Source organism: Oncorhynchus tshawytscha, linkage group LG09, assembly GCF_018296145.1.
Source record: "Oncorhynchus tshawytscha isolate Ot180627B linkage group LG09, Otsh_v2.0, whole genome shotgun sequence".
NCBI classification, from domain to species: Eukaryota; Metazoa; Chordata; class Actinopteri; order Salmoniformes; family Salmonidae; genus Oncorhynchus; species Oncorhynchus tshawytscha.
The window spans coordinates 25,095,753-25,115,202 of NC_056437.1; the positions used below are offsets into that span (position 1 = coordinate 25,095,753).

General features: G+C 44.2%; 2 protein-coding genes across 5 annotated transcripts; both read right to left on the bottom strand.

The window, feature by feature from the left end:
* Nucleotides 1-6,513: 6,513 nt before the first annotated feature.
* LOC112257624 (dehydrogenase/reductase SDR family member 13) lies at nt 6,514-8,778 on the bottom strand. The gene is made up of 5 exons (XM_024431335.2): nt 8,540-8,778; nt 8,194-8,312; nt 7,784-7,907; nt 7,130-7,456; nt 6,514-7,021 (listed from the first exon to the last, which is right to left on the bottom strand). Exons 1-5 carry the CDS (start codon nt 8,691-8,693, stop codon nt 6,762-6,764), a joined length of 984 nt encoding a protein of 327 aa, XP_024287103.1. The 5' UTR covers nt 8,694-8,778; the 3' UTR covers nt 6,514-6,761.
* Nucleotides 8,779-9,456: 678 nt separating this feature from the next.
* LOC112257623 (PHD finger protein 12) lies at nt 9,457-18,806 on the bottom strand. 4 transcript variants are annotated; one of them, XM_024431334.2, is made up of 14 exons: nt 18,564-18,805; nt 17,868-18,016; nt 17,299-17,480; nt 15,506-15,578; nt 14,809-15,359; nt 13,466-13,598; nt 13,168-13,332; nt 12,915-13,073; nt 11,992-12,799; nt 11,719-11,865; nt 11,343-11,441; nt 11,139-11,221; nt 10,810-10,948; nt 9,457-10,615 (listed from the first exon to the last, which is right to left on the bottom strand). In XM_024431334.2, the coding sequence occupies exons 2-14, from the start codon at nt 17,931-17,933 to the stop codon at nt 10,230-10,232; spliced, it is 2,991 nt and encodes a 996-aa protein (XP_024287102.1). In that variant the 5' UTR covers nt 17,934-18,016; nt 18,564-18,805; the 3' UTR covers nt 9,457-10,229. The 4 variants fall into 4 exon arrangements, with proteins under 4 accessions (XP_024287102.1, XP_024287101.1, XP_024287100.1 ...); XM_024431333.2 differs by having other exon boundaries at nt 18,428-18,805; XM_024431332.2 differs by having other exon boundaries at nt 18,117-18,805.
* Nucleotides 18,807-19,450: the final 644 nt, after the last annotated feature.

The window sequence follows — 19,450 nt, forward strand, 5'->3', positions numbered from 1 at the left end:
AAGCAATATAGACAGCATACATGGTTGATATTTGCCATTTACCTCTGCTGGATCACATTTATCAATAAAAGTGCTATAATCAAGACATGGGTGGAATAAATCATGTTTATCTTGAGCAAATATAAATGAAACCAGGTTTTCTCTCCACTATTGATATTTACTGCTTTGAACTGAACAAATTGGAAGGACTAATTTTACATACATTAGTTTATGAAAATGATAAATGAGCCCCATTGAACACAAATTAAGGCTGGTCTACACACCACATGAGGGAAAGAATTTTACTCTGTGTGTGTTGCAAATGTATTTATTGCACTTGAGGCATGTGTACTGTGTCTTTCTGTCCTTCTTGGGTCCACACACATCGCAGAGCTTTTTCTTGTTGCTACCGGCTGCAATCTAGAATGATGGAATAATTTAGTTCAGGAATTTTACTAACATCTCACTCACATATATAGCTACAGCAGGCCAGGGTAGGAGAATCAGACACACACACATGCAACAACATCACTCACACTAACTTCTTGTATTGGAGTTGTTGGTTCTGTGGGTCGGGCGGAATCCTTACTTCTGTCATAACTCTCCTGTGACGATCTGAAGGATCAGGTAAGAGTGGATCCACTCTACAGCGTGCTCTCTCTCATAGAGAGGGAGAGCGGGAAGTCAGCTGTTTTATGGTCGGTCATAAAATATGCTGCCCCTATGCTCTGTAGTGTTCGACAATGGAATGTAAACTGTGGAACACAGAGAGACCCTTGGGCATCAAAAGTTTGAATAATTAAACAATATTTCTATTTTTGAGAATGAGGGAGTGGTCCATGGACACTTAAGGTACAGTCACGAGTGTGTTTCATTTGGTGATCTCATTTTTTTCACTAGCTTCTACCTCTGCAAAAATGATTTCTAAGGCCCTGAGCAGAGATTATTTTTGCCATGCTGATTGTGGTAAGGAGCCACACATGCATAGCTGTTTATTTGTTGTGTCCCTCCCCCAATTTGCAGCTGGCAAGGGTAGAGTGTGGGAATATACAGAATATTTTTTACAATGTATCGAAATAATGTATTGTAATACCATTGTGCAGGTTCCCGCAAGACATGTTGTAGTCTTACACACTACAAAGGGTAAAGAGTGAGAGAAAAGCGGGAGACAGACAGGTTATTGGTGCTATGTTGAAACAGCAGGCCCAGGGAGGAGGAAGACAGAGTGAAGGCACACAGCAAACCTTTTTGTTTCATTTGTACTTGTTTTCACCTACACACACACTTCCCCACACTTTTATTGCCCTTGGGTCCAGTGGACCCTACTCCCACATATGTAATATAAATGTGTAGGGGGGGTGCACAGTGTGTACTCAATGAAAATGTTGTCACGCCTTGGTCTTAGTATTTTGTGTTTTCTTTAATTATTTGTTCAGGCCAGGGTGTGACATGGGTTTGTGTTGTCGTATTGGTTGTTTTTGTAGGCATTGGGATTGTGGCTGATTAGGGGTGTGTCTAGCATAGGCTTGGCTGCCTGAGGTGGTTCTCAATCAGAGTCAGGTGATTCTCATTGTCTCTGATTGGGAACCATATTTAGGTAGCCTGGGTTTTACTGTGTATTTTGTGGGTGATTGTTCCTGTCTATGTGTTTGCACCAGATAGGGCTGTTTCGGTTTTCACTTTTCATTATTTTGTAGTTTCCGCTTGTATTGTTTTTTCTTTCATTAAAATTATATTATGAATCATCATCACGCTGCATTTTGGTCCGATCCTTGTTCTACCTCTTCATCAGAGGAGGAGATAGAAGAACGCCGTTACAAATGTGTTATTTTACATGTTCTTAACAGAAAACGAGCCAAGGCAAATGAGTCTCAGGTTGAAAAAAGAATTCACTGTATTATTTTTCTTTTTAGTGAACATTGAAAATGGGTCCCACAGACCCGGACACCACACAAGGGTTAGGCAGAATAACTTTAAAGTACTACTTAAGTAGTTTTTGAGGTATCTTTACTATTTACATTTTTGACAACTTTTACTTCACTACATTCCTAAAGAATGTACTTTTTACTCTATACATTTTCCTTAACACCCAAAAGATAGGGCTGTTTCGGTTTTCACTTTTCATTATTTTGTAGTTTCCGCTTGTATTGTTTTTTCCTTCATTAAAATTATGTTATGAATCATCATCACGCTGCATTTTGGTCCGATCCTTGTTCTACCTCTTCATCAGAGGAGGAAATAGAAGAACGCCGTTACAGAATCACCCACCACACCCGGACTGAGCGGCGTGGTAACAGGCAGCGACAGCAGAAGCAGCGAAAGGAGGAATGGACATGGGAGGACGTTATGGACAGCAGGAGTATGGAGTATATGACTTGGGAGGAAATAGACAGGTGGGCGGTCGACCCAGAGAGAGTGCCGGAGCCCGCCTGGGATTCGCTGGAGCAGTGCGAAGAGGGCTATAGGAGAATGGAGTCGAAGAGAAAGACACGGCGGTGCAGAAAGAAACCCGAAAAGCAGCCCCAAAAATGTATTGGGGGGGGGCTCGGGGAGAGAGTGGCAGAGTCAGGAGTCAGACCTGAGCCAACTCTTCCTGTTAATCGTGAGGAGCAGCGATCAAAGGACTTCTGGACTTGGGAAGAGATATTGGACGGAAAAGGACCCTGGGCACAGCCTGGTGAATATCGACGCCCCAAAGAAGAACTGGAGGCGGCGAGAGCGGAGAGTCGCTGGTATGAAGAGGCATCACGGCGACGCGGATGGAAGCCTGAGAGTCACCCCCAAAAATGTATTGGGGGGGGGCTCACAGGGAGTATGGCGATGCCAGGTAGGAGACCTCTGCCAACTCCCTGTGCTTACCGGGGGAATAAAGAGACCGGGCAGGCACCGTGTTATGCTAGTGAGCGCACGGTGTCTCCAGTGCGGGTGCATAGCCCGGTACGGTACATACCAGCTCTTCGTATTAGCCGGGCTAGAGTGGGCATCGAGCCAAGTAAGGTTGGGCAGGCTCGGTGCTCAAGAGCTCCAGTGCGCCTGCACGGTCCGGTCTATCCAGAGCCACCTCCACACACCAGTCCTCCGGTAGCAGCTCCCCGCACCAGGCTTCCTGTGCGTGTCCTCGATCCAGTACCACCAGTTCCAGCACCATGCACCAGGCCTTCAGTGCGCCTCGCCTGTTCAGCACAGCCAGAGCCTTCCTTACCTCTAGCGCTGCCGGAGCCTCCCGCCTGTTCAGCGCAGCCAGCGTTTTCCTCCTCTCCTGCGCTGTCGGAGTCTCCCGCCTGTTCAGCGCTTCCAGAGCCTTCCTCCTCTACAGCGCTGCCGGAGCCTCCTGCCTGTTCAACGCAGCCAGAGCTGCCAGTCTGCATGGAGCAGCCAGAGCTGCCAGTCTGCATGGAGCGGCCAGAGCTGTCAGTCTGCATGGAGCAGCCAGAGCTGCCAGTCTGCATAGAGCTGCCAGTCTGCATAGAGCAGCCATAGCTGCCAGTCTGCATAGAGCAGCTAGAGCTGCCAGTCTGCATAGAGCAGCTAGAGCTGCCAGTCTGCATGGAGCAGCCAGAGCTGCCAGTCTACATGGAGCAGCCAGAGCTGTCAGCCTGCATGGAGCAGCCTGAGCTGTCAGTTTGCATGGAGCAGCCAGAGCTGTCAGTCTGCACAAAGCTACCAGTCTGCATGGAGCAGCCAGAGCTGCCAGTCTGCATGGAGAAGCCAGAGCTGTCAATCTGCATGGAGCAGCCAGAGTTGCCAATCTACATGGAGCAGCCAGAGCTGTCAGTCTGCATGGAGCAGCCAGAGCAGCTAGATCCGCCAGTCAGCCATGATCTTCCAGATCTGCCAGTCAGCCATGATCTGCCAGTCAGCCATGATCTTCCAGATCTGCCAGTCAGCCATGATCTTCCAGATCTGCCAGTCAGCCATGATCTTCCAGATCTGCCAGTCAGCCATGATCTTCCAGATCTGCCAGTCAGCCATGATCTTCCAGATCTGCCAGTCAGCCATGATCTTCCAGATCTGCCAGTCAACCAGACTCTTCCAGATCTGCCAGTCAACCAGACTCTTCCAGATCTGCCAGTCAACCAGACTCTTCCAGATCCACCAGCCAGCCAGGATCTGCCGGAGCCAACTACCTGCCTGAGCTTCATCTCAGTACTGGGCTTCCTCTCAGTACTGGGCTTCCTCTCAGTACTGGGCTTCCTCTCAGTACTGGGCTTCCTCTCAGTACTGGGCTTCCCCTCAGTCCCGGGCTTCCCCTCAGTCCCGGGCTTCCCCTCAGTCCCGGGCTTCCCCTCAGTCCCGGGCTTCCCCTCAGTCCCGGGCTTCCCCTCAGTCCCGAGCTGCCCCTCAGTCCCGAGCTGCCCCTCAGTCACGAGCTGCCCCTCAGTCCAGTGGGGTTCTGGGTGAGGACTACGAGGTCATGGTCGGCGGCGAGGGTGGACTATCCCAGGACGCAAGGGGGAGGAACTAAGACATTTATGGAGTGGGGTCCACGTTCCGAGCCGGAGCCGCCACCATGGACAGACGCCCACCCGGACCCTCCCTATGGTTTTGAGGTGCGTCCGGGAGTCCACACCTTGGGGGGGGGGGGTTCTGTCACGCCTTGGTCTTAGTATTTTGTGTTTTCTTTAATTATTTGTTCAGGCCAGGGTGTGACATGGGTTTGTTTTGTCGTATTGGTTTTTTTTGTAGGCATTGGGATTGTGGCTGATTAGGGGTGTGTCTAGCATAGGCTTGGCTGCCTGAGGCGGTTCTCAATCAGAGTCAGGTGATTCTCGTTGTCTCTGATTGGGAACCATATTTAGGTAGCCTGGGTTTTACTGTGTATTTTGTGGGTGATTGTTCCTGTCTATGTGTTTGCACCAGATAGGGCTGTTTCGGTTTTCACTTTTCATTATTTTGTAGTTTCCGCTTGTATTGTTTTTTCTTTCATTAAAATTATATTATGAATCATCATCACGCTGCATTTTGGTCCGATCCTTGTTCTACCTCTTCATCAGAGGAGGAGATAGAAGAATGCCGTTACAAATGTGTTATTTTACATGTTCTTAACAGAAAACGAGCCAAGGCAAATGAGTCTCAGGTTGAAAAAAGAATTCACTGTATTATTTTTCTTTTTAGTGAACATTGAAAATGGGTCCCACAGACCCGGACACCACACAAGGGTTAGGCAGAATAACTTTAAAGTACTACTTAAGTCGTTTTTGAGGTATCTTTACTATTTACATTTTTGACAACTTTTACTTCACTACATTCCTAAAGAATGTACTTTTTACTCTATACATTTTCCTTAACACCCAAAAGTACTCGTTACATTTTTTATGCTTAGCAGGACTGTGAAATTCAGACACTTATCAAGAGAACATCTGTTAAGGGATTTTTTTAATCAATAATGACTAATTATGTATACATTTCAATCAGGACTGACTAATCAGAAAACTATAATGTTACTGTATAGATGTATGAATTTTCTTTTTAACCTTAGTACTGAATATAATGTGTGTAAATATAATCAAGAATTAGAACAATGACTGTCTGTTCCTTGGTAGAAATGAATGAACTTATAGCCAGACTGGCTAGAATGTTTATCTACACAGGTAGACCTGGGCTTGGGTCGTAAATGATCTTACTAGGGAGAGACGATGTGGGAAGGCTTGAGAACTATGCAGCCATTATACTGCTGGTTGATGAGACGGGGTAGTACGAAAACTAATGATTTCATTTTCAGTTTATAATCTGTGGTAAACTGTATCATGTTCAGTACTCTCGAGAATAAACGCAGCTGGTTGATTTTTGAGACTGGTCTCTGTCCATTTTATGCAAATAAGAGTCTTACAAATTCTTAGGAATTGACAGAGTGTTTAATTTTAATTGGGTATTAAAACATAGAGGAATATAATTCCTGTAACAACATCTCAGGTCATCTCTACACCCTCTGATCTGGCAGATTCACAAAGCATCTGCTTCATTTGTAAATTATGTCTGAGTGTTGGAGAGTGCCTCTGGCTATCCGACAATGAAAAAAATGGTGCCGGCTGGTTTGCTTAATATAAGGATTTTTTTATTTATTATTTATACTTTTACTCTTGATACTTAAGTATATTTAAAACCAAATACTTAAAGACCTTTACTAAAGTAGTATTTTACTGGTTGACTTTCACTTGAGTCATTTTTTATAAAGGTATCTTTAGTTTTAATCAAGTATGACAATTGAGTACTTTTTCCACCACTAAAATTAGTCTTTTGACCAATCACATCAGATATTTTCGCATCAGATCTTTTCAGAGCTGATGTGATTGATCAAAAGGCAAATTAATAGGAAAAAAATTATAATTGGGCTCCCTGTGTAAATGTAGCCATTCTGACCCAGGAGGTGGTCAGAGACGCATTGTGTGGATTTCTCCTTATTTCTCCTCAGTCTGGAGTCTACATGCATTAGCAAAAAATGATGTGGTGGGACAGAGACACTTCCCCAGAGACATATCACCTAGGCCTAGGGTTGTTCTGGAATAGTTAAGTAGCAGTCTTGACACAAGGGGAGAGGATATGCCTAGCTTTTTTTTATTATTCAATATTCAATCAATCGATTTAATCTTTTCAGTATAACTTTGACTTTTCACCCACTGCCACACTTAAGAGTAACGGAATGGAACAGATTTCCAGCATTTAATTGGACTTGAATACATCTCTGTTAAGAATTATCAGGAAAAGCAACACATTTTCAGGATTGTCCCACCAGGGTTTTGGCCCTAATAAATACAGTGAAAAGCAGGGTCTCTGTGTTTGCATTAAGACATGCCACAAAGTGTCTCACTGACTTCCCACAATTTTTTAGCCACAGCGTCATCTTTGGCGCCGGCATTCACCTTCTGTACTGCACAGCAAGAGAAGTAGCATCCACTCAGAGGCTCTATACCCTCCTGGAGGGCACAGTAGAGTGTAGTCTGGGCCCCAGATTCTGCGTCCATATAGAAGAGCGAAAGGATAGGTGCCGACATCATACACCACAAGAAGCTTGAATACCGGCCTATTTCAGTCTTGACTGCTCCTGTGATAGAAAATAAACAGAACTAGTAAGCATATTGTATATTTCTGCACAGTTACAGTACATACCATCCGGTCTTGCTTACATGCTATAAAGTGTTGAAGCACTGACCTGGACACAAGCTGTAGCAGGTGACATTTGTTCCCTCCAGTCTTTTGGCAAGCTCGTGTGTGAAGAGCATATTACACAGCTTGCTATGACTATACTTCTTAAACAAAGCCCATTCAGATTCTCCAACAGCCAGGTCTTTGTGGGTACTCAGGCAGTTAAAATCGATTTTGCCATACTCATGAGCTTTGGAGGCGACAGTCACCACTCGACTCGGACCGCATTCCTTCAGACGGTCCAGCAGCAGCACAGTTAACAGGAAGTGGCCGAGGTGATTAACGCCAAAGATCATTCCCACGCCATTCTTTGTCTTGCCACCTTTCATAAGCCCTGCATAAAGAGGACAAATGTTTTCAAAAGAAATACACCCTCACTGCTTTGTTAATGCAGGTTTGCTGTATATTCTTATGTCCTACACCTGCATTGCTTGCTGTTTGGGGTTTTAGGCTGGGTTTCTGTACAGCACTTTGATATATCAGCTGATGTAAGAAGGGCTATATAAATACATTTGATTTGATATTAAGAAACCAACCAGCCATATAATCCATTGAGATTTGGTGTGTTTGAGAGAGGATGCAACATGTAACAAATATGACTATAACACAATGTGAAATATCACACTAAATACCGGACTCATGCCAGCAATGCATGACTCACCAGCGTTGTTGACAAGAATATCGAGTCTAAATTCAGACTTCAGGAAGGTCTCAGCAAAAGATCGCACAGACTGTAGGCTTCCAAGGTCCAGCTCCATGAACACAACCTCATTGTTCCCAGTCTCCTGAGAAAGTAAGAATGACCAGTCAGATGCTCTGTGTCCCTCACTTTATAGAGACTAATAAACCAACCCGTCAACAAATTAATCAGCTAGTGACCAGAGCACAACTATCTGTAAAATGTGAATGAGAGGGACAGGGTGAGGGGTGAACCTGACTGAGGCAACTACAGTAATATCGTCCATGTATGATCCACTGGCACCCCCTCAGTCAAAGACATGTAACTACAGCAAGGTTCAACTGTTTACCAGACATCTGGAGTGAGACATGGACATCTGACACCTCTCTTACCTTCTTGATGTCACTGATGGCAGCTTCTGCCCTCTGCTTATCTCGGCAGGCCATTATAACCCTCGCACCTCTTCTGGACAGATCTATTGCTGTTGTTTTCCCAATGCCTGTGTTAGATCCTGGAGAGACACCATTGGGACGCACCCACATAGACGGCTAGTTCATATCCAACGCCAAATGTTTTAAATACAATTCTACAATTTAGCAAAGAAATGCGGAATCAGTCCCATATGACCACCAATAATAACGGTACATAACATTAGATAACGGTCACTTACTGACTGTACAAGATGATGAATAATTGCCCACCATTAGTGTCACATTGTTTTATAATGTACAAACTCACCAGTGACGATTACAGTTTTCCCATGTAAGTTGGCATTGCTTTTACATCTTGGTCGTTTGAGATACCAATTACGAAGTACATAAAGTGCGATGAGACCAGCGCTGACAAGAAGCAGTGTGAACATCTTCGTACAGTACTTTTTCTGACTGTACATAAGTATGAACTACAGCGTCATAGGAATTGATGTAGCTGTTGCGCTAGGCAATAAACGCGCCCTTTGTCCTGGCACTCCCTCTTTATAAAATTAACAAATTATGCAACAAGTTGATTATGGTTCAAGAATTTGGCAAAAGTTCATTTTTGTGCCACCTAGTGGTTATAAACACGGACTTCCTCGTACAATAACAAACATCCTAGTTGACCTCAAACCTACACTACACAGTTCAAAGCTACACCGGAACAAACATAGCTAAGCGCAATGTTAATACACTGTAACAAACATGGAGTTACAAGCTACTCAAGCTACTCACAGCCCATGGTAAAACGTTAACCAATGCGGCAAAAAATGAGTGCATTTACTGCATGTATTGTAGCAAACAGAGACAGTGCAAAACGCCTTTCGGTTCTTGAACCCCAGTCTTGGCAAACTAGTTTACCTAAACAAAGGTCGTTACACTATCTCCTCAGTTTGGGAGTGTCCCCCCCACTCTTCATTTTATGAAGTCCCTCACATGTACACAACTCACCAATGGCCTAACATGCAACATCCCACTCCTGACACCATTGTAGCAAACGATGACATGCAATGTCTCTTTGTGGGTCTCCCAGGCAAGCTTGCTAACCACTGCTCCAATAAGGTTAACCCATTTAGGGGAGATCGGCACTAGCTTACCTAGGAAAGGATTGCTACAGTATGTACTATGTAGCCTACATCTACAATTGGTAGTTAGCAACGAATGAAATGACAGAAGCCAAAGTGCTCACTGATGCTTGTTCTTAAAAATCTTTAGGTATTTACATTATGACAGACAAGAAACAAAGTCAAAGTGGATTTGTATTTACAGAGTACATAAACTTCTGATGAATTATTTCTAAAAACAGACCATTTACTATGTTGACATAGTATTGAAAAAAACTGGACTAACACTTTTGAAAACTACTGCACAAAATTCACATGAAGCACTGTACAGATTTAAGCCAAAATGGCCATAATTTGAGTTTGCATACAGAATCCTATGCTTCCCTTGTTCTGCTGAAAAATAATTCTTAATTATGTACATTTGTGTGTGGATATTTAAAACACACACACCCATGTATGTATAAGCATGGATGTGTACACATAAGTTTGAATATATAGCTGCTACCTGTAGTGCAATAGTAGCAAAACAAACATCTGAACTACATTTTCAAATACAGTACACAAACTAAAATGATAAAGAGCAAATAAAAGTAGCATTTTCAGAGAAAGAAGCATCATTACTGGCACAAAATACAACAAGTTGGGTACTTTACAAGTGACGTTGCTTGTTTTTTCGCATGTCTACGATAAACCATCCCTTTTTTCAATGCCAAAGTTGTCCAATTACAAAAAATATAAATTCTATGTGCAACTTGCCCACAAAATATGAGCCTTAAAAATACTTAATTTCATGCAAATGTATGAACATAAAATAAGAACGCTTTCCCTTTTTATTTTATACAGTATACAAGTACAGCTGCTGAGCCTGGTTCTGTTGACGTGGGAACAGAGCTAGGGGACAGGGTTAGGTTGTATCACTGGCACTTGGTGGAGCTGGGAGGTGTGCTTGTCAGAGGGTTCTGTTCCTTCCTGGCTCTGGGAGGTGGCAGTGGAGGTGGTGTTTGGGGTAGTCAGGGTTTCCTCTTTGGGCTGCTTGCAGGCAAACTCTGTAATACTGAAGACAAACTGCATGCAGCCCAGCTTGACGAAGCTGCCGTGGTGGAGCAGGGCAGTGCCCTCCCAGCCTGCCCCACTGCCCCCAATCAGACTGGAGCTGCTGGCCTTGCAGTCGCAGCAGGATCTGGACAAAGTCCCTTGACACTGGCTCATCACCCCCTCCTCTAGCACCATGGGCTCCCCCACACCTTCCACTTCCTGTTTCCTCCTCTTGCAGCGCTCTGTGGGTAAAAGACATTACAAACAATCAGATCTTGTTAAAGCAAGTTAAAGCAAGGTCCATCTCTATTAAAGCAGATCTGTGTCTGCTTTAACAACATTAGGAAATATGCCATCATGGTCATTACTAAAAGGTGAAGGTAAACTACTTTCTTCCTGTTTCTATAGGAAGTGGTGACAGAGGAGCTCCACTCACTGATAATGTTCTGCACTTTGGAGACCAGGCTGCTGGAGGGGCTGGGGCCAGTCTTCTCAGAGAAGTCACAGGAGTACAGCACATTATCCACCATGGTCCCGTGTTCACTGTAGTTGAGAAGCTCATACTGCTTGGTGTTCTGATCGAGGCAAGAAAAATGACAAAATAAAATACTCAATTTACAGAGCAGCTACTAAAATAATCCCTCAAGCAGGGAAATATAAATCTGAAACATATTTATACTTAACTTCTGACTCGTACAGAAATAATCATAAAATTGTTTCCAATACCAAGAACATGTTTGACTGTGAAATAAATGAGCCACCCACCTCATCATAAAAGATGCAGGCATGTTTGCCTGACACATAATTACAATGACCATAGTTTGTAAGGCACACGTCCATGTCAGCACCTGCAAACAACAAGACACAGCCAAGTCAGCTAAATCTGCCAGGGATGGAAGACACCATTACATGAAAAGGAGTTCCTGCCATTGGGTCATGTTGGGTTATCTGGGACAGAGGGAATCTTACCAGTTCCTATGTACAGGCTTCTGTAGCACATACTACAAGCTCCTCCTTTCCCAGTCAAAGGATAAAACACAGCCCTGGCCTGGATATCCTTGTTTTGTGCTGAGAAAATAAATAACACATTAACTCCTCAAAATGATGCTTTATACAGAACAATCAAAGTTAACAATATAGGACAAACTAATTCAAATGAGGGATGAAATTACAAACATGACGATGAAAGGGGGATAGAAGCAACGGACGTTAATAGAAATGGAAAGAATGATCGGTGTGAAGACGGTGAGGTAGGGTTAGTGAGGGAATGGCCAGGGAGTCAGAGTGAGAGAGGGATATAGGGAACACTGGGTGGTGGTCCTGAAAATGAACAAGGGTTTCTTACCTTCCGTAGGCTGGGGTTGTGGCACAGGAGGTAGGCTGATACAGCTGCTCTGTGGAGGGGAAGGAGCTTTAGGGCCAAACAACTGCTGGATCCTCTGCCAGGCCAGGAGTTCAATAAACTTCTCATCTAGACTACTCATCTGAATCTCTGGAAAATAATCAAAGTTAAAGAGATATAGTGAATTCAGTTAGTGTGGATCTAACTTCTCCTCACCAATTATTCACATGTGCAACCAATCAAAATGTCGATCTTATTACGTCAGGTGAGACTTACCACCATGGCAGTCTGCCACAGCCTTCAGACAGCTGGACAGGTCTCCCATAGAGAAAGAGCTGGGGAGCAGAGAACCACTCCTGGGGGTCACAGCATCAATATTGAGTTTTCCACCTGCTGGTGGGGCAGTGGAGCCCAGCTTGGTCGTGCCCTTGATCTGGTATGGTGTTCCAGGTGGGGTGAGGGCACGGGTCACTGCGGTGCTGCTGCTAGTGGTCCGAGCAGGGCCCTCTGTGCCGTGGGAGGGTCTGTGAGGTGGAGAGGGACCTCTGGGTTCTGGTTTGAAGGGACTGGTGCATGGGGATGATGTCACTGCACAGGGTTTTAACAGGGTTTTCTCAGTCTTGACCACAGCTCTTCCAGTGTGGTTGGGTAACTCCGGGCCAGGGCCTGCTGGTGTCTGAGGAACAGGCCTATCAGGACCCGAGGGCTCTCTCAGTTTGTAGAGGTCATCCTGTCTGCAGGCCTCTGAACTCCCATTGGTCCGAGCCAGCTGCTCCAGAGGACTGTTAACATTACTGGGCCCACAGTAATGACAAGGCTTCTCTGTACACATGCTACACTTGCCTTCTGCGAGTGCAGGCGCACCCTGGGGGCAAAATGCTGCACTGTCAGCCTTAGGCTTGGAGGCTGGCGATTCTGTCCTGTTAGAAGTGCACACTGCACTGCCCTCCTCTGCTGTTCCACAAGGTTTGATGTCGGCCTTGTTCATTTGCTCAGAGTCCCACTCAGACGATGGCTTCTCCTTCTGCTTGGCCGATAGATGTCTCACTATGCTGCACTGGAGTGTGATGACGTCACGTAGCCACTGGGAGACAATACAGGAAAACAAAACACATGAAATCAGTATTAAAGACATTGGATTTGTTTACTATCATGAAACATTGTATATCACTGCTGCGTAACACTCCAGTGTGTCCTACCTCCTGTTGCTCGTCCTCGCTCGTTAAGTGCTGAGAGGGTGTAAGGTGCTGGTGGGAGGATTCTGGACTGCCGTTACAGATCAGCTCCCCATTGCGGATCCCAGCAGGGGCCATCATGGCCGGGGGACATTTGTATTGGGACTTTATAGCATCAGGGACCTGTCAAGAGACACACAATAGATTGAGTTACAGGATGTGACAACGGTGAACACAGAGGTGGTGTGTTATATTTCACAGTGACTAATAGGCTGACCTTGAGGGTTTTCTTCAGGTGTGTGTGGGCTCCTCGGCGAACGGGGGGATTGAGACGATGCACCCGCTGCAGGAAATCCACCTTGACGGCGTGTTGGGACATCCTGTCCTGAAACTGGTCAAACAGCTGGCAGCGGCCGCTCAACGTCAGGCTCCTCTGCTTCAGCTGGGAGAGAGGGGCACAAAATCAGGTCAATACCATTAAAACTTCATGTTTCAACACATGGATGTGTGTGACTATGAGCTTACTTGCACAACCACACTTAATAAAGGTGAAATAAAATACAAAAATGACTTACCACCATGTGCTCTATGTGATTGGGGCACATCCACTTGCCCACGGGCATGGCAGTAAGAGGGGGGTCCAGACAGTCCATGTGGAACAAAAGGGGGCAATAGTCACACTGGATTAATGGTGCCAGCCTGCAGCTCCTACAACACAAACAGAGGAGATTGACAAAAACATGATGGGTTAGATATACGACTGATATCAAACAAGTAGACTGTAAAATATCCTCAAAATAGAGCTAGGGTTAGTTTGTCCTAACAGTTTAGTGAACAAGGGGATCACTTGAGGACAAGAGATGAATGATTTTGAACACTGTTTGGAATCCTGGCAGTGTATCTGTGGTAGAGACCCCAAGCCAAGCCCCAAGGCTCATCATTCCAGAATATATAAAATGCTCAGTGAGATAGTTTGAATTCCCCCTTCTCTCTGGCCAGCCATGTGATTCTGAATTCTGTGGTATTCCTGACATAGCCATGGCTCTGATGCCAGCCCATAGAGGCGCTCTAGAGGGTCAGAAATAACACATAGCAACATTGTGGTGCCGCCGAAAACATGTCAAGACAAACTCTACAACTCTTCTGACTTTTTAATAAAAATAAAAAAAATAAAAAAAGTTTAAATGGGGTAGCCAGTCAGTTGAATACATCTCCCCCGGCCACCATGATCAAATAACGAACTAGCTTTAAGATTCTCAGCCGCACAACCCAATACAAAGAAAATATTAGAAAAAAAAGAAACTAGGCAAATATTACTTTATATCATGATTCTAATAGACTGCTGTAAAAACAAAACAAATAAATAAATATGACAAAACACAAACTCTGTTTGGCATTCAGGAATGCCTTCAAACAAAAATGTCTGCTGAACAGATGTGTACTGCTATTGAATCCAAAACGCTGTTCCAATGGGGTGCCTGCCTCTCATTTAAGACCAAGCCATGCGTTCTGAAAGATAGTCTGCATACTGTTATGTCTCCTTCTGTCGTTTCCTTTCCCTCTCCACTGGGAGACTGTACCATTTTCCTAGTAATTACGGCTCCTCTTTCCACAGGCAGAGTCCTATAATGGTGCACTGTTTGCTCTTTTGAATGCTTTACTTAGCCCAGCCAGAGAAGATGGCGCTGCATTCAATATAATAAATGGCATATTGAATATTTTCATAGTAAACAGCTGAAATCGTGTGTGATCTGCATATAATTGGACAAGATATCTTCTTTCCAGATTCGTTCTCCAAGCTTAGAAAGAATGTAACATCTGGTGCCAAAATAATCCCAGTTAGCCTACACAAAAATAAAGTTCAATAGAAGGCACTGATATTTTGTTATTAAAACATTGGCCTTCCTGTTGTCCATACCTTCCACAGGGATAGCAGACCTTCACTGGCAGTGGGACCAGCCCATTGTGGTCCAGCTCGTGCTGCGGTCGCTTCACATTCTTTCCTGTCATCTCATCTCTCCTCCTCTTTTTACTAGTTCCTGGAAGTGCAGTTGTGCAGGTGAGCTCGTTGGGGAGCTGGAACTGCGTGGGGTTCCTCTCCATGGCAGCAGCTATCAGAAGGTCAAAGGGCCTCTTGAGGTGTGAGGTGGAGCTCTCGGGCTCCGAGCCCTGGGCGTCGTCCTCCACGTCTAGCATGTCGTCATCCATGTAATTCTGCTCCGATGGCGTGGGGGTGTCTGTGGAGGCGGTGGAGGTGGGGGTGTTGGGTCTGCTGCTGGGCCTCCTCTCCAGGAGACGGACCTGGGCAACAGCTGTAGCCCTCAGCCCTGTGGTGCCTCCTACTGCTGCCGTGGGGTCCAGCCTCAGGGTGCCTGGGGCAAGCTCTAACTCTGCTGCAGGGGAGGAAGACTGCTTAGACAGCTGGCGCTCCAGCAGACCATTAATCTGCTCCTTCTTCAGCTCCCGCTTCTATGACACAAGAAAAACATGTAAACAGTCTGAAAAGCACTGGTTACACTAGTCTCACCAACCTATCCAGATGAATGAAGCACTCAACATAACACTTAACAAACAAAAAGGTTATTTCTCCCCATGTTTCATCAGACTTGACCCACCTTCCTGCGCACCATGCAGCGATGACACATCCAGTCTCCAGGGGGCAGCATCTCCTTACTCAGGGGTGGGTTGCTGCAGGTTCAACACAAGTTAAGCATTAGCAAAACAGCTGGCAAGGAAGTTCAATGCAAATCAGCAATTCATAACATTCAATGCCCTCACAATGTAGCCTAGTTTACAATTTCCAGAGGTATGGTGTTTTCCCAGGCCATTTTTCTCAATTGAAATGACTGAAAATGCTAGAGACCTGTAGCCGATGAAAGCCAGGTGAGAAGGAATGAGTTCAAACGGCTCTTTTTAGGCAGAGTTCCAAGGCCCCTGGAGACACAGTCTCGTGATTCAGTGGCAAAAGTATGTGCTGGATCTATTGAAAACTAGTAACCGGAAGGTTGCGAGTTCAAACCCCTGAGCTGACAAGGTACAAATCTGTCGTTCTGCCCCTGAACAGGCAGTTAACCCACTGTTCCCAGGCCGTCATTGAAAATAAGAATGTGTTCTTAACTGACTTGCCTGGTTAAATAAAAGGTAAAAAAAATAATAATTAAAAAAAAGGCTGCTGGTCCAAAACTAACATGGATTCATTCAAGCTTTCCAAGAAAGACAAAGACTGCAGTGATGAGCACCAAAAGAAAAAGGAGGACCACAAGATTAAATAACAATCCACTTTCCTCAGCAAAAACCTGCACTGATAACACTTTCCTAGAAGAAGTCTTAACAATGAGCAAAAAAAAAATACATAAAAATAACCCTGCAGAACTCATAGGCAAAAATTATATACTGTAGTGCAGGCTATGAGGATAAAGGCCTCTGCTCTGGTAGGTGCCTCATGCCACCAGCTCTGGTGTGCTTAGCTCCCAGCAGCACATGCCATGGTTAATGATTATTCATATCGTCAGTGAGGCTGCACTGCCAGGTTCCCAGAGCTCCTCACTGCTTCAGCAGAAATACTTGACTAAACCGCACCAACATCCGCAAACTCATTATATAGTGGAAATGGCTGTTAGGAGATGACTAAGTGGGGTAGACAATGCATGCAAAAAATCTGTCATCCTTGACTGAAGAGAAGCAAGGCTAAGTAGCTAAGTGCAGAATTGAGTGCAGACATGTCAACAGAAAAATGGCCAACAACACAAGTTACAGTAGTTATGTACAAAGCTCCAGAGTTTTAAAATGTACAAAGCTACAGAGTTTTATCATGTACAAAGCTACAGAGTTTTAACATGTACAAAGCTACAGAGTTTTAACATGTACAAAGCTACAGAGTTTTAACATGTAGGTCTAAATAATGTGGCAGAATATTTTTGAAAACAGTCTACAGCGGCACAATTTGGCAAAGAATGTGCATTAGATTAGCCAACAAGAGCTACTAGGAGCTTGTCTGTCAGTAGTCAGCTACCCACAGAGTTGTTAGACAACCACAAATGTAGCCAAGTTCCTCAACTACTTTTTTTTATTGAACTGACTCATTACTTCAAAAAGTGTAAATTCTTGTACCTGTTGGTCCTCTGTTGTTGCATGCTTTTTTGTTTGCTGAAATCCATACTTTGTATTTGATTAACGTTTTATTCAAAACTATGGATTTCAACAAAGTTTCGCAACAGAGGACTAACATAGGTACATGGTAAGGGTTTAAGAATTTTATTTTTTTAAGTATTGAAGGCTCATTTAAAAACACGATTGTCTGTGCTCAACTCCATGAAGTCGTTTGGGTACTTGGCAACCACACATGCTGCCTTCCTTGCAAGTTCAACACCGGGAAGTCATTACTGTAAATTGAAAGATATAAGCATACCAGCACTGTAAATGAAAGGCGGCGGGACAATGATCACAACAGAGGAGGTCGCCTCCCTCTCTGCAACTGTCACAAGTGTCGTGATTCGTGGCTCTCCCTGCTCTCCGGGCATTTTTATCTGGTTTCCGACTTCTTTTTTCTCCATCTTCAGACTTGGGAGGCGCAAGCAATGCTTGTATTTGCTAAAATATCAGGAAAATAGTGCAGTGATAGATCTGGTTAGCTACCTACATTGTTGCACCGTATTTACTGTAGTGGCAAGTCTGCCATAGAACAACAAACCACATTTAAATGAGCTACAATGTACCAATTTCAGTCAATGGTTTGAATTGATACGGTTTGGTAACATGACTTCTGGCAGAGGTTTGCTTGAAAGAGCAATGGCGTCCAGCAGTTAGCTAACGACGTTAGAGAGCTTAGCTAGCTAGTAGTAACGTTAGTTAGCTACAAACATTGCACTGCCACTTCGCCCTATATACCAGCTAGTGAGTTAGCTAGCTACTACTAGATAAACAACACAAACATGTTATAACCATTTGTAATCGTGATAGTAACAGTAAAGGCTTTACCTGCATAAGACCACCAGAGGTGTCAAGATCATAGACAATCGCTGGGGTCTCCATTTTATCCCACATTCAAACAGCCGAAGTGAGCAAACAATCAGAGCTCCGTTAATAACGAATCCTTCAAGCAGATTATTTCCTAAATCGACAACAGTCTTGGGGAAATAAACAAGTTCCTATTAGTTAACTAGTTAATGGTTTTTGGAAAACATAACGTTGTTTCCGAGGTAGATTCAATACAATGCCTCCCTTTACAGTTCAAAGACGAAGAGTCGTTTCTTCATGAAATCCTTAGCTTGGTCAGCCTTGAATTGTTGATCTTCCACGTTGTCCCAACCGTGTAATGCAAAAAGACAAAGTACTCCTTCTTGTTTCCAAATTGGATAAAAGATATTCGGCGTTTGGCCTTAGTCCTTACTGAGGCCTAGCTTTGTACTGTACATGGTGGTTGTGCTTGTCCCTACGCCTGTGGTTGAAGCTAACGTTAGCTATAATGCTGTTTACAGAGGCATATTTGTTCCCTTCCATAATAAAATAATACAATCTTACACCTGTAGCTCACATACCTGACATATAATTGCAAATAGATGAAGTATTATCCTTGTATATCGGGGGAAACAGCGCAGAAACTGTAGCTGGTATTATTGTTATGAATAAATGCTAGCAAAGCATCAGCCCTGACAGTGCTAGCTTCATCCTCACCATGGAGTTGGCGCAAATTTGCGTAGAACGACGCTTTGAGCATGCGCTCTAACACTGCTTGCTCTCGTCTTAGTAGAGACAAAAATGGGCGTTTCGAATAAAGCTTGAGCTTTGGATACGATAGAAAATAACATTGTCATCCGTGGAAAATAGTTGTCATACATCGTATCAGGAATTGGGTTCTTCTGCTAGGGTGATCACCGATTGCAAGTTTGCTTATTGCTTTTACTAAACTGACAAGAAAACAAACTTCTCCTCGCTGCCTCGTTCCCTATATTTTCAATAGTACACCCTCCTACTTGTCCTCGACGACGAGTAGCCTAGGCCAAGTAGAAATTCCAGTCAATCGTCCTGACTGTTCATAGGAATTATCAAGGAAAAGGAAAATCATAAAATAAAATTTGTAAATTGACCAATTTATTTTAAATTTGTAAAAAATATATATAATTTCCAAAAATGCCCGATGCCGCATTTATCAATCATGCGTAGGGAAAAATCTGTGCGTAAACCATGCGTGGGGTAATGTCCACGAAAAGTGAGATTTATCAAAATAAACTTTGGCTGGAGAGTGTGTGTAAATTGACAGTGCCAAATTGTGGAATAGGGAACTGCTTGTCAAACATAGTTTACTGTACCTAATCCAATGGTTCCCAACCCGGGGTACTAGGACCTCTAAGGGTACTTGAGAAGAGTCATACATCTATAGACATACTGGTAAAATGCACATGAGGAGTTCTTCAGGGGTACTCCGGGCAGAGCAAAATTCAGTTGGTGGTACAGTAACCAAAAAAGGTTTGGAACCACTGGCCTAGGTTCCACTTTCACACGTGCCTCTAATTAAACTAATTACTGTACTTTATTTGGATTTTTACCGTAACAAACGCATC